General features: G+C 34.6%; 1 protein-coding gene across 3 annotated transcripts in view; it reads right to left on the bottom strand.

Moving 5' to 3' along the window:
• FSTL5 (follistatin like 5) overlaps positions 1-14,081 on the bottom strand; it is an 873,413-nt gene that overhangs the window by 56,729 nt on the left and 802,603 nt on the right. For all 3 annotated transcript variants that reach the window (XM_069557498.1, XM_069557499.1, XM_069557500.1), the window contains one exon: positions 13,084-13,208. In XM_069557498.1, coding sequence (XP_069413599.1) covers positions 13,084-13,208 — 125 coding nt within the window. The remainder of the gene's footprint in view (positions 1-13,083; positions 13,209-14,081) is intronic.

Here is a 14,081-nt window from a genome sequence, read left to right as displayed (position 1 = left end):
ATAAAACCCTTGCCGTTTGATGTTATCACCTGGTTATGTGAATATGTCTACTTACAGCTGATGACAGATTTGATTTAATAGATTATTCCATTAACTAATTTGGTAGGTTCTTTTGTTATAGTTAAATTTTAGGGCTTTCTGACATCCTTTTCATGTCCTTCAGTTCTTGCTTGAATCACATCTCAAAGAACTTTAAAAACTGACATCTTGCTGAATGATTTTTTTTTCAAGAAATAAAACACTATAACATAACACTGTAACATAACAAGATAACAAGTGAGCATCTTTAATTTGAAAGAAAAAAGGAATCTATTTGTCTATATATTCTTTGATTGACTCATTAGTCAATTTCTTCTTCCTACACAGGTAACCAGAGACAGGCTACAGTTACAGATTTAAAACAAAATTAAATGAGCACAAAATGTTAAAGTGAATTCACAGGGGATAGTTTTTACATAGATAAAAACTCCTGTAAATAGTTTTTACGGCCTCAAATTATTGTAAAGATAATATCAGTGAACCCCGTGTTGTCCTTCTACAGAACACCTACCACTACCACTAATTTTACATTTAAAATAATTTTTCTTATATGGCAAAAAAAGAGAGAAAAATATGAGATATATATATATATATATGAAATAAACATTTTAGCAACATTCCCAGAAATGTTCTAAAATGTTCTACTGACTGCTATCATTAATTTATGTATGTGCTCTTAAAGATAAAATTATTTATTTAATAGCATTGCTTTTTGAGCCACAGTTGGAGTCTTTCATTCAAAAGGCAGGTTTTTTTTTTTTTTAATATGATACTTGTATTTAAAGTTTGAACATTTAAAAAAGATATTTCTTCAAGTAAAACTTCATGAATCATAAAACTAGATGCTATGGTAAAATATATCATTTTGCTTCAACAGGAAAATAACAAATCCCTTTAAAAACAGAATTAAAAACCTCAATATTATTTTCTTTTTTTTCCTGTTTTCTATTTATTTTTATTTTTATTTTAACTTTATTTTACCTTACAATACTGTATTGGTTTTGCCATACATTATTTTCTATACACATTTTATAAGAACTAGTTAATGCTTTATTTGCTTCATTCAAAATATTGTTTTCTAATCTATTGCATTTACATATGAAATAAATCCTGGCAATGTGCACATTAGATTTACATAAGAAATTTCTTAAGTTCTCAGTGTGAGTTCTGTCCTCATCTTGTGAAGTATTGCATTATATCATATCTTGTGATGTATTTCTTCATGTATCTTAACTGTTATCTGAGTTTGTTTTAACTGTCAAACAAAGAAACCCAAGAAATCTAGACAGTCTATTATTTATTTGTTTAGGGTAAAATAAGTTTGTTTTACCATTTCCAGCAAAATCTCAAGTCATATGGGGCAGAGGGGAAAAGTATGTGGGATTGTGCTATGTATACACTGCAGCTGGACTGCTCTGTGTTTTACGGATCACTTTGATGAGTTAGCATAAGGACCTCTGAGGGAAGAAGCAAGAGGTATTTTACTTTGCATAATAAAACTTGAGAGGCAGATCTGTGATGTGGAGTGTTTCTAAATTACATGTTATTAGTGCTCCATTGATTTCTTCAGTAAAAAATGCTGTAGAATTAATCTAGTCAGAGGCTTTATTAAAATCTAGAGCTTGGAGTCTGCTAATCATACCTGTATAAAACTTCCTTTTTAAAAATAATGGAATACATAGATTTCAAATATACATTGCTTTTAAATCCAACCTGGAGTTCCCTTGTGGCTCAGCTGGTAAAGAATTTGTCTGCAGTACGGGAGACCTGAGTTTGATCCCTGGGTCGGGAAGATCCCCTGGAGAAGGGAAAAGCTACCCACTCTAGTATTCTGGCCTGGAGAATTCCATGGACTGTATAGTCTGTGGCGTTGTAAAGAGTTGGACATCGCTGAGCAAATTTCACTTTCACTTGTTTCCCATATGACAAAAATATTATAAGGGATAAATATTACATTATATACTAATAAAGAATAGTAACCTAAGTGAATATTCTGTCAAACAGGGGTTGGTCTATTTGGTTCATCTATCTTGGGCTCTTTCCTTATAAGACTCAGATAGAGCCTGCTAATAAGGGGCAGAGACCAAGTAGGGGATCAGACATTATCTCACTCAAGAAATAATGCAGATAGCTAACTGAACACACACACACACACAAAACACACACACCACTAGGCTGCAAGCACTCAGTAATTTTCTGTCTTAGGCATTTTATTCTCCATGTGTGGGTTTACCAATATGCCAAAGAATGTGGGAAGTACTGTTTAAAATAAAACCAAATCCAGTGAACCAGTAGTGTGTTTACTCCTTTAGAAATAAGGTGAAGATGTGTATAACGGACTTTTGGACTCAGAGGGAGAGGGAGAGGGGGGGATGATTTGGGAGAATGGCATTCTAACATGTATACTATCATGTAAGAATTGAATCGCCAGTCTATGTCTGACGCAGGATACAGCATGCTTGGGGCTGGTGCATGGGGATGACCCAGAGAGATGTTATGGGGAGGGAGGTGGGAGGGGGGTTCATGTTTGGGAACGCATGTAAGAATTAAAGATTTTAAAATTTAAAAAATAAAAAACTAAATGTTGGAAAAAAAAAAAGAAATAAGGTGAAGAAAGTTATCACATTTTTGAATAGAAGAAACTTTGAACCCTAGTAAGAATCCTGGAGCATATGCCAACAATGAATTGCATGTGCGTGCCTTCAGTCATGTCTGACTCGTGATCTCAGGAACTACAACCCATCAGGCTCCTCTGTCCATGGGACTTCCCAAATGAGAATATGGGAGTGGGCTGCTAGTTCCTCCTCCAGGGGATCTCCCCACCCCAGGGACTGAACCCGCATCTCCTGCATTGGCAGGCGGATTCTTGACCACTGAGTCACCTGGGATATGTAGTATTGAAAGTACAGATTTGTTTAATAAACAATTTATATCTGCCTTTTTTTATTTGGTAAAGATAGCACACTAGGCCCTGAGAGTCTAAGAGTTCAAGAAGTCCTGACGATCTAGAGTTTGTGTTTTCATAGAGCAGACAAGGAAGGAAGAAGTTCAGAGAAGCTGAGAAAGCAAAGGTCATGATTTCAGGATTTCCAAGTGTTTCATATATTCACTAAAAGCAGAGCTAGATAGAAAAAGTTCCAGCTCCTGAATATAATACCTTCTGTTAGTTTATTTCTGTCTGTGGAAGGAATTAGCATATAAGACGGAAGGGAGCAATAGAAAAATTGAACCTCACTGAACAGCGATTTTGCAAGATCATTATCTAGGAACCATTTTTGGAAACAATTTTAACTGCTGCTCTTCATCCTGATGGTATACTTTTCCTAAAAAGGCATGAAACAACTGATATTTTCAGTTTCTGATGTGTTTGGCTTTTGATGTAATCAGACAATTTTAGTGCTAAAACTGTATCTTCATACACCTGGCCTGTCCATGAATCAAGTCACAAGTATAGAGTTCTCTTGATATATGGCCAGCCAAATACATATATATATATATATAATATATAAATATATTAATTTATATATTATATATTATATTATATATTATATAATATATAATATTATATATTATAATTAATATATAAATATATAAAAATAATATATATATATAAATCTTGCTTTAACAGATTTGATAAGATATGAGGAGAATGGTATACTTTAACTTTCACAGAATGTTTATTGTTCCCTTGGAGAAGCTTTAAGGAAACACATATCAAGGATGCAGCATGCTTGGGGCTGGTGCATGGGGATGACCCAGAAAGATGTTCAGGGGAGGGAGGTGGGAGGGGGGTTCATGTTTGGGAATGCATGTAAGAATTAAAGATTTTAAAATTTAAAAAATAAAAAACTAAAAATTAAAAAAAAAAAAACAAACCAAAACCAATCTGTTTGTAATCATTTTCTTGCTACAATTTATAAAGAAAAAGAGTGCTGTAGACCTCTCTGCAGACTACCGGAATGGTGCCTGCTCCTTGAGTGGAGACACAGCCATTGGCTGTACAGAGATTATGTCAGATCTGATTCTGGATAAGCCCTTAGACTGTCACTGCCATATTTTTTGCAAGCAGTGGCCTAAAAGAGTATCTCCAGTTGCTACCTTTATCCTTTCCAGCGCACACAAAGTAGACCTTCCCTGAGGTCCACTTTCATAAGATTCCTGAACTCTCTATCCAAGCTGAGACATTCACTGGAATCTGTTTCACCCCTGGGGTATGTGATAGGGAAGTCAGGAGTATCAAGGAAATTTAGGGACTCTCATTGTTTATTTGTCTGCTTTCATTAGAAGGTCAAGTCCAGAGGAAGACAAAACTTTGGAGACTGTCATTTTCAGATTTTTATGTAAGTGCTGGTTGCTTTCAAGGTCTACCTCTCACTGTGATGCACAGACACACTGTTCATCTTATTGTTTGCCATGTAATCCTTCATTGAAATACACACACACTCGCACACACCTTCCAACTATATCCATTAATTCTAAGACTAACCCTAACCCAATCTCCGCGAAACTGCTTCATTTTCCTCTCAAGAAATAGAAGTACTTTACAGGTAGATTTCTAGAGAAATGTAATCCAAACAAAAAGGGGAAGTAGTTTGAAATTTTAGGCAGTCAGTTCAAATGGTGGTATTGAGGGATGACTTCAAGCGCAGGGAAGACTTTTTTTTTTTTTTTTTTTGCAGGCAAGATTTTTAAAACATCTTAAATAGCGATAGTGTTGCCTAAGTTACTATCTTCCCTTCTGACTTTTACAGAACAAGTTCTGGGGTAGATACATAAATCAGAAATGATTTATTTCTTGTATTACTCGAAGCATCCTCTGTGCCAATTGACATTGCCCTATTTGAACCAGTTGGGATTAAACTCTAGCTGCCCTCCAGTTTGAGAGAGGACAAGAGATGAGAGAGGTATGATTTGCAGAGGTTATGAGGGTCAGACTGTAAATACATCTTTTTTCATCAATTGAAACCTGTTTTCAATTGTATCAAAGGTACTATTTTAGTCAGTGAAAATATTAAGAATTTCTACTTAGAGCTCTAAGTAGCCTAAATGTTAGCTGTGCCCTTTTATCTAAGCAAAAATATGTTGGCAGTAATCTTTATTCTTTTGTTATTCATGACAACTAAATCTTCCAAAAAGAATTCTGCTAATTTCTGTATTTGTTGTAGCTTTACTTTCTGGCCTTCTCAGTGTCTTGCACTAAGCTTTATCAAAGTCCTCTGCTCTGAACTACACTGGCCCCTTGTAGTAATCACTTTCCCCCCCTATCTACTACCAAAAAAATCAGTTTTGGAAGAATTATCTAAGATTTTTCATAGGAGATCCGGTGGAAATATTCCTTCACTCATTGCCTGACTCTCTGCCTCTTCATCAGTTTTGCCTTCTATCATGTCAATTCTCGTTACCCTCAGTTTTCATTCAGAGATTTTTAAAAATGTGATAAATGATAAATTACTGTCAGATTTATCATTTTTATTCCATGTAGATAAATTCTAATAGCATTTGCACAGAAAGTTGCAATAATTACATATACTACAACAGGAAACTGACATTTAAACTTTTCTGTCTCCAGAATGGCCCTCCAAATAAAACACAATCAATTATGCAAATATCCATTCTCTCTGAGATTTGATGTGTAACCCAGCCATTGCAACACAACCATTCTTTGGAAAAAAAAATACAATTATTTTTAAATTACTTTTTAATTTCTGGCTAATTAAAAAATTTATAATGAAAGTTATTAAATTCCCATACATTAGCCATATCATAAGAAATTAAAAGTAGTAGGCTATACAATTCAGACATATATATAAAATGATATAATAACTTAGTTCTTTAGATACAAATTATGAGTAACATAATAAACATTTGCTTTTGATTAAAAAGATAATGAATTATAATTTTAATTTTTATGACATTAAATAGACATAATTGAATCTTCTGAGAATTGCACACACATTTTCATATGTAATAGTCTCTTTTAATTTTTTACCTATCTGGAGACTTGTTTGAGTTCAAATTGAAATTCCTCATGTAAGAAATTTATATTTTTCAGGTCATTACAAAATACACATCTTAGAACTACATAATCTTTCCAACTTTTGAACTATGATTCATGGTTTGTTAATGACTTGTTGAAATTTAAGTTTTTTAAAGAAAATTTTCTATGAACTGTCAGTCTAAAAAAAGAATGCCTATTTAATATACATTGCCAGTTCACTGAAATGCACAATGAATTATTAATGTGAAAAATATGTCATTTGTTGAATATGCAGTGGACCTATTTTTGAAAAAAGTAACAGAACATGAGATATGAAATGTTTTATTTGTAAGTGAAAATCACTCAGTTGTGTCTGACTCTTTGCAACCCCATGGACTGTACAGTCCATGGGAATTCTCCAGGCCAGATAACTGGAGTGGGTAGTCTTTTCTTTCTCCAGGGGATCTTCCCAACCAGGGGATAGAACTCAGGTCTCCCACATTGCAGGCAGATTCTTTACCAGCTGAGGTACAAGGGAAACCCATTTTATTCTTACTTGAAAGCAAAAAGGCTTATAATTGTGGAATAATTGAAATCAACATATTTTAATAAACATCAGAAAATCATGTTTTATTAATTAAATTTCAAGTGATTTATATTTTCTCTAAATATTTGGGAGATGGATTAACCAAATATCTATTATGGAGTTTTAATAATCTGTAAACTTATAGTCAAAAAGTGTTAATCAGTTCCTTTCAGAAGCGTAGGAATTACTTTTCTGGGTGAGGCAGAAGTGTAACTGCCCTCTCTCATCTTTCAGGAAGTTTAGTTCAACAAAACTATATTCACAACTAGAGCTAATAAATACAAGGCATATAGAATGGCTGCATGCTTCTCGAGAGTATTTTTGAACCATCTCCTGGACAAGCACTCACATTCAAGAAAGAGACAAGAATGCAAGCTTGGTTCATTAGCCAGAACACAACAGTTTAGAGACCATTTTGATTTCAATCAACTGTATGTATTACCAGTATGTCTGGTTTAGTCCAGACACAGGTTAATCTTTTGATTCTTTTTTTTTTTTTTTTTAATTTTTAGTTTTTTATTTTTTAAATTTTAAAATCTTTAATTCTTACATGCATTCCCAAACATGAACCCCCCGCCCACCTCCCTCCCCAGAACATCATTCTGGGTCATCCCCATGCACCAGCCCCAAGCATGCTGCATCCTGCGTCAGACATAGACTGGCGATTCAATTCACATGATAGTATACATGTTAGAATGTCATTCTCCCAAATCATCCCACCCTCTCCCTCTCCCTCTGAGTCCAAAAGTCCATTATACACATCTGTGTCTCTTTCCCTGTCTTGCATACAGGGTCTTCATTGCCATCTTCCTAAATTCCATATATATGTGTTAGTATACTGTATTGGTGTTTTTCTTTCTGGCTTACTTCACTCTGTATAATCGGCTCCAGTTTCATCCATCTCATCAGAACTGATTCAAATGAATTCTTTTTAACGGCTGAGTAATACTCCATTGTGTATATGTACCACAGCTTTCTTATCCATTCATCTGCTGATGGACATCTAGGTTGTTTCCATGTCCTGGCTATTATAAACAGTGCTGCGATGAACATTGGGGTACATGTGTCTCTTTCAATTCTGGTTTCCTCGGTGTGTATGCCCAGAAGTGGGATTGCTGGGTCATAAGGGAGTTCTATTTGCAATTTTTTAAGGAATCTCCACACTGTTCTCCATAGTGGCTGTACTAGTTTGCATTCCCACCAACAGTGTAGGAGGGTTCCCTTTTATAGAGAAAGAACGGATAAATGAAACCCAAAGAAGGTATTTTCAATAATAACCTCTTCTAAGCTCTCCTGCTATAGAGTAATATATGAATAGAAGTAATAGCATGAAGCCTGGGCAATGTCACTCAGAATAGGGTGGAATTCAGTTAGGGAATTGGATGAGTCAGTGGTACCAGATTCCATTCTCAGGCATTTATAAATATGGAAATTAATCTCCTGAAATTCAAATTCCTCAGACTACTAGGAAACAGACCTACTTCAGGCTCTGAAGAAATTTTAAAGTGCTGAGAACTTCAAATTGTCTTAAAAGTTGAATGACTTTCCAAATTTTGTGAAGACTTGGTTGTTTTTTTTTTTTTCTAAACTGCATGATTATAAGTATCAGTCTTTTAATATAGAATTAGGAAGTTGTTTTCTCTGAAGTTCTTTGATTTTTATTTATTTTAGAGATGAAAGAAGCCTGAGAATTATAGATCAAAAAAAAAAAGAAAAGAAAGAAAGAAAGAAAATAAAGAAGAAACAAAGCAGAGAGAAAACAACAACAAAAAACTTTTAGCAAAACTGTAGCTAATCACAGGGCAGCCCTTGCTACAGTACAGATTATGAGTAGTTCTGTCATTTCTATTATGGGTAACTTAATATTAACACATTATGTTGTCCCAGTTCCTGGAAAGAAAGGAATTAAGCTGAATTCACAATAGCCAGTGGGAAATGGTGTTGCTGGGACAATCAGGCTGGGATCTGTCAAGAGACATAAGTTCCTCTTACTGCTACTTACTGTTTCCCCACATATAACCATTCCTGTGTGCTTGATGCTGTGCCCACCACCTGTCAGATATTGTGTTAGCTGCTGAGAAATCGGGTGCATAAGAAATACTATCCTCCCTCAATACTCTGTAGTCGGATTTAGGGACAAGTGTAACACTTACTTCTTTATTTCTATTCTTATGAGAAACATGAATTAAGTGCCTACCAGTTTTGAAGGGCTAAGGACACAAAACCTTGCACAAGTCCCTGTGTCTCTGTCTTTTAAACACTGACTCAAGAGTTAGTGTGACTTTCTTAGTCACGTCAGACTCTTTGCGACCCTATTGAAGGGCTGTCCAGGCTCCTTTGTCCATGGAATTCTCCAAGCAAAAATACTGGAGAGGGTAGCCATTCCCTTCTCCAGGAAGTCTTCCCAAACCTGATCTCCTGCATTGCAGGCAGATTGTTTACCATCTGAACCAGCAGAGAAGGGGAAATGTGAAGATGTAGAAACAAAGAATAGTTGTTGGGCCAGGAACATAACAATTGAGACTATAAATTAGCCACATGGCAGAATCACCAAACTCCTACTAATTTCTTGAAAGATATAGATAAAGACCTGACACATATTCCCAAATTGGTTTTATTGGAAGTGGACTCCAGCAGATGAGAACTGCTGATCACAAGAACATAGACCCTAGACTGGTTGAAAACAGAAGGTTGACAATGCTTAAAACTTCACAATGATGCCAACTAATATTGGCATTATTGGCACTAATGTTGGAATTATTCATAAGCTGATCACATCCTGGTCCATGAACACACTATAAAACTCCTCACTACCCACTCCAGGGCAGGTCATAGTCTTGAGGACACTAGCCTGCTGTGGCCTCGTTTGCCTGACAAATCAATAAAAACTACCCTTTTTCACTTCACCCAAATCTCTGTTTCCACATTTCTATTTAACACTGGTGAACACAGTTCAGGTTTCAAAAACAGATATAAAATCCTGACACTTGGCCAGAAGCTTTTCAGACATGCAGAATATAAATAATTTGAAATGAGAGAGTAGCTATCTGAGAGAAAAGCAAATTAGTGTGACAATGAAACAGATCAGGACCCTATGGTCCTTGCCCCCATGTCCTCAGCCTGCCTTTTGTCTGTGGAAAAGCTTTAGTCAAAGAAGTTTAATCAGAGAAGTGAGAAAAAAGCAGAAACATAAAAAACCATCAAAGGAGAACAAAAAATAATAGTTTACCCTTTAAACAGTCAAGGACCTGTAGTGCCTCCTCAAAAGAAAGACAGCGCTAAGTCGTATCCAACTCTCCAACTCCTGTGACACTATGGACTGTAGCCTACCAGGCTCCTCTGTCCATGGGATTCTCCGGGCAAGAATGCTGGAGTGGTTTGCCATTTCCTTCTCCATGGGATCTTTCAGACCCAGGAAATGAACTCAGGGCTCCAGCATTGCTGGCAGATTCTTTACCAACTGAGCTATGCAGGAAACCTTCCTCAGAGGCTATAGATAATATTTGGAGCCATATCTGTGAGCTGTCTTATAGATACTGAAACCCCCACGAGGTGGAAGAAGTTAACAACATAATGACCAGACGTAGTAGCCATGACATGAGCTGCCACGATTCCAAGAACTGACCTCAAAGAAATGGGAACAAACTGACCCTGGAGCTAAAGACTAACTGTTTCCAAAACAATCAAGATGACCCTGGTTAGACCACCAATGACCAATATCAAGATGACTATCAGCGCTGATGGTGCTGTTTCTGCTTGTACTCCCCTTTCTCTGTCTATAAAAGCTCTTGCCCCCAGACAGTCAAGTTTGGGCAAGGGAATTGGTCTTTGGACAAGCATTCACCCTCTCCCCTGGTTGCCTGCCAGCATTCAAAATAAAGCAAACTTTCCTTTCCATCAATCTGGCTTCTTTAATGGATTTTGAGTAGTGAGCAACCAGACCTGGGTCTGGTAACAATTAAGGGTCAGAGGAAGAGAACTAATATTAACTAAATACATATTATGCATCAGACCTTCTATCTGGCCTAGAATTTACACCAAATACAATAGTCAGAAAATAGCCTCAAATTCTGAAAAATACAATTCATGAAAAGAACAATCTTATAACACAAGCCACATTTGGGTAGGATAAAATGTTTCATGAATTGTTAGGAGAAAAGACTTTATCCCTCAGGTTCTCCTCATATGCAATAAATCCTCATTATGTTAAAAATTCTTTACATATTCAACAGTTTATTTTTGGAAATACATGCTAATTTTTACTTTCTCTTCACTTTAGTAATAGTGATAATTACTGTGAAATGTAATAGGAATTATGATGATCACTCATATTCCTTAAACTGGGACTCTATACTGGTGGAGCTTCCTGGTGACTCAGGAGCTGGTGGCTCCTGCAATGCAGGAGACCTGGGTTTGATCCCTGAAGAACGGGATGGCTACCCACTCTGATATTCTTGCCTGGAGAATCCCATGGATAGAGGAGCCTGGAAGGCTACCATCCATGAGGTCACAAAGAGTTGGACACAACTGAATGACTAAGTATGCATGCATATGCTGGTAGAATTGCTATAATTTAATTTAGAATTCTTACAAGTATTGTCAAAACATCTATGTATTTGTCTATATATGTATAAAAGAAATAAAGGAACTTAGAAATATCCTCAAGCAATACTTTTCAGTGTTTATTATAAAATATAGAAATAACCAAAAAAATTTGCTTTATATGTGTTAACCTTATTTGCATAATCTTCCAATAATTATTAGCTCTGACTTCAGCTATGTAGTCATCATTCTGACCCTAAAAAGATATGTTCTGACAGGATATCAATTATACATACAAACACAGAACCACACATGGTGTTTATTGCATCCAGACCCAACTCTGGTAACTATTTTATAACTTACTTGCTATAGGGAAAAAATACTCCAAATGATATATTATTAACCATAGTAGTGTTACATATAGGAATTTTGACTCAAATAATTGTATAAATAGTGCACTTTAAAAAATAAGCAAAGTTGATAACACGTATATTAACTATACTAAACTATATTAAGTATATTAAACACAATAATAGGGAATAGGATAGCGAGATAAATAAAAGTAAATGCTACATATTAAATGATTTACTAGTAAAAATTTATCAGCAACTTGAAGATAGCAAAAGGATATTTATTAAACATAACACTCAATGTCAATTAAATAAACTTTGTTCTCATCAAATAAGGATGAAAACATTACATATTTTTCGGTATCTCAGCAGGTGGGACCATTTTCAGTTTCTATGCTGATTTCTTCAGTCTCTGAACTCTTCCAGTGTTTGCAGTCAGACCTAAAGATTATTTCTTTATGCAAATGCTTTTCAAATATGCTGAATTTTCATTGAGTTCGACTTATTTTCCATGAAAACAGTTAATAAATGTGAAGCACATTATAATCACTTTATTGCTGAGGGATATAATCGGCATTCTGAAAACAATAAACAATTGCTTGACAAATATATTAAACTCTTTTAAACATATTCATGGCTGCCCAAAGAACAGTTTCTACATAAAACCTTGACTGTGAGCCACAACTGTTATTTATGAATTTCCCTTTTTATTTTTGCAAGTTGATTTTGTACTGTTTCAGAATTCTTAAATCCAATTTTTAGACAAGATAATTTTCACTTTACTTCAAGGGGAACAAATATACACAAAGATCAAATAATGGTTCATATAAAATATGTGATGCAGTCTCCCCCCAACCAAATTCTCTTGAAAAAGAAAATACAATATTTGTTTTGTTAAGATTCACTAATATTGCTAAGCAATACTTTACATTTTTTCAATAAATCAATAAAATATTGATTAGTTTTAGAAATTGTAAATATCCAAAGTCTCCCACTTTAAACATTTAAACCACTTCTGTGATACTCTAAAGTGATATTGTTAGAAGTATTTACTCTTTTACTTCTTGTGAATACACTGAGAGACTGAACGAATAAACACGTTTTCGCGAAGTGCAGACCTTAAATATTTCATTTCAACTTACTATACATCCTGATACAATGTTATATTTGTTTCTCTATGGGTAAAATGATACAAGAATGTTATTATAATAAGTTGAATGGATTTTTCTGAGATTGGTTCTCTTCTCTGAAATGAATTCAACCAAGTTCAAATTTTAGCATCTTGCAAAAACCTAATCAGAAGAACTTAAAGACAATTTGCAAAAAACATTAAATGCAAAACTGATTTAAAAATGCAGCCATACCTTTATAAATTCAATTCTCCACTATATATAAGAGGGACTAGAATACAGAAAATTCATCACTAATGTTGATAAGCAAAAGTTCATCAAGCAGATGAAACAAAGTTAATCAGAGTGCAATTATGTGTGTATTTGTTGTATAACAGAATTTTTCTTTTGGTGCTTCCCCATGACTTTCTATCAAAATTAGAGAGAAATCTAAAACATGACGCTCATCAGATCGCTCACCTTATGTGGTTGATGAGGAGTGTGGTGGTGGGAATGAAGAAATCGTCCACCCTGTCAAACTGCTTCCCCACAGGCTGGGTGTGGATGGTGTGGTGTGGTACATTCCCACCTGCCAGGGTTATCACCTAAACAGAACATTGTGTTTAGATCCTGGCCAAGCATGTCCTTAATAGGATCAGAGATGAAATAAACCTTTGGCATTTGTTTGCATAGACTCTTTATTTTAAACCTTAATATTAGTGTATTATTAAGCAAATTGGAATTCTGTTTGCTAATTTCAATGTAGAAACTTCTGTTTCTAAAAAGGAAAAAATGGAAAACCTTTTTTATTGAACAATTTCTGCTTAAAATATATAATAAATTTGTACATCGATAACTTCTATATTATAAAAATGTTACTGCTTTAATAAGAAAAATAAAAACAAGCATACATATGATGAAAATTATTAAATTTGTTTCTTTTTCTTTGTTCCTCCCTTTTCCTTCCTTCCTTCATAGCTTTATTGGGGAGTAAATGATATATAAAAAACTCCCCTCCTATAGAACATAGTTGGAAACATAGGAAAGAAAACTCCAAAATATATCATTTGAAATATTTTTGCTGTTAGAAATCTTAGGTTGCATTATATTTTATTTTTTCCTTTAATAAATTGAAAATAATAGATTTAAGCAACTTTAATCAAAGAGATTTTTTTCAAATATTCACCATTAATTGATTTTAAAACTTTCATATTTCTTTAAAGAAAAGATCACTACATGTAAGTTCTTTTATCCCATTTTGCATCAAATTCTTTGTTTTTCCTTCTGATTTCTCATACCTCCACATTTGTCCTATTGTCTCTTCTTCATAGCCATTGTTCTGTATGAGCCTTTTAATGTATGTACTTTCTTGCCTTTATTTTACTTCTTTTAAACCCTTTCTACATGTGGTTACCAAATTAAACATCCTAAACTATTGGCTGCCTAATAGACTTTTCTCCCTCAAAACTGAGTGTCTT

The sequence above is a fragment of the Ovis canadensis genome, chromosome 17 (assembly GCF_042477335.2).
Source record: "Ovis canadensis isolate MfBH-ARS-UI-01 breed Bighorn chromosome 17, ARS-UI_OviCan_v2, whole genome shotgun sequence".
NCBI classification, from domain to species: Eukaryota; Metazoa; Chordata; class Mammalia; order Artiodactyla; family Bovidae; genus Ovis; species Ovis canadensis.
Note: the sequence above shows the minus strand (reverse complement) of the source record. Positions and strands in the feature narration are given on the sequence as shown.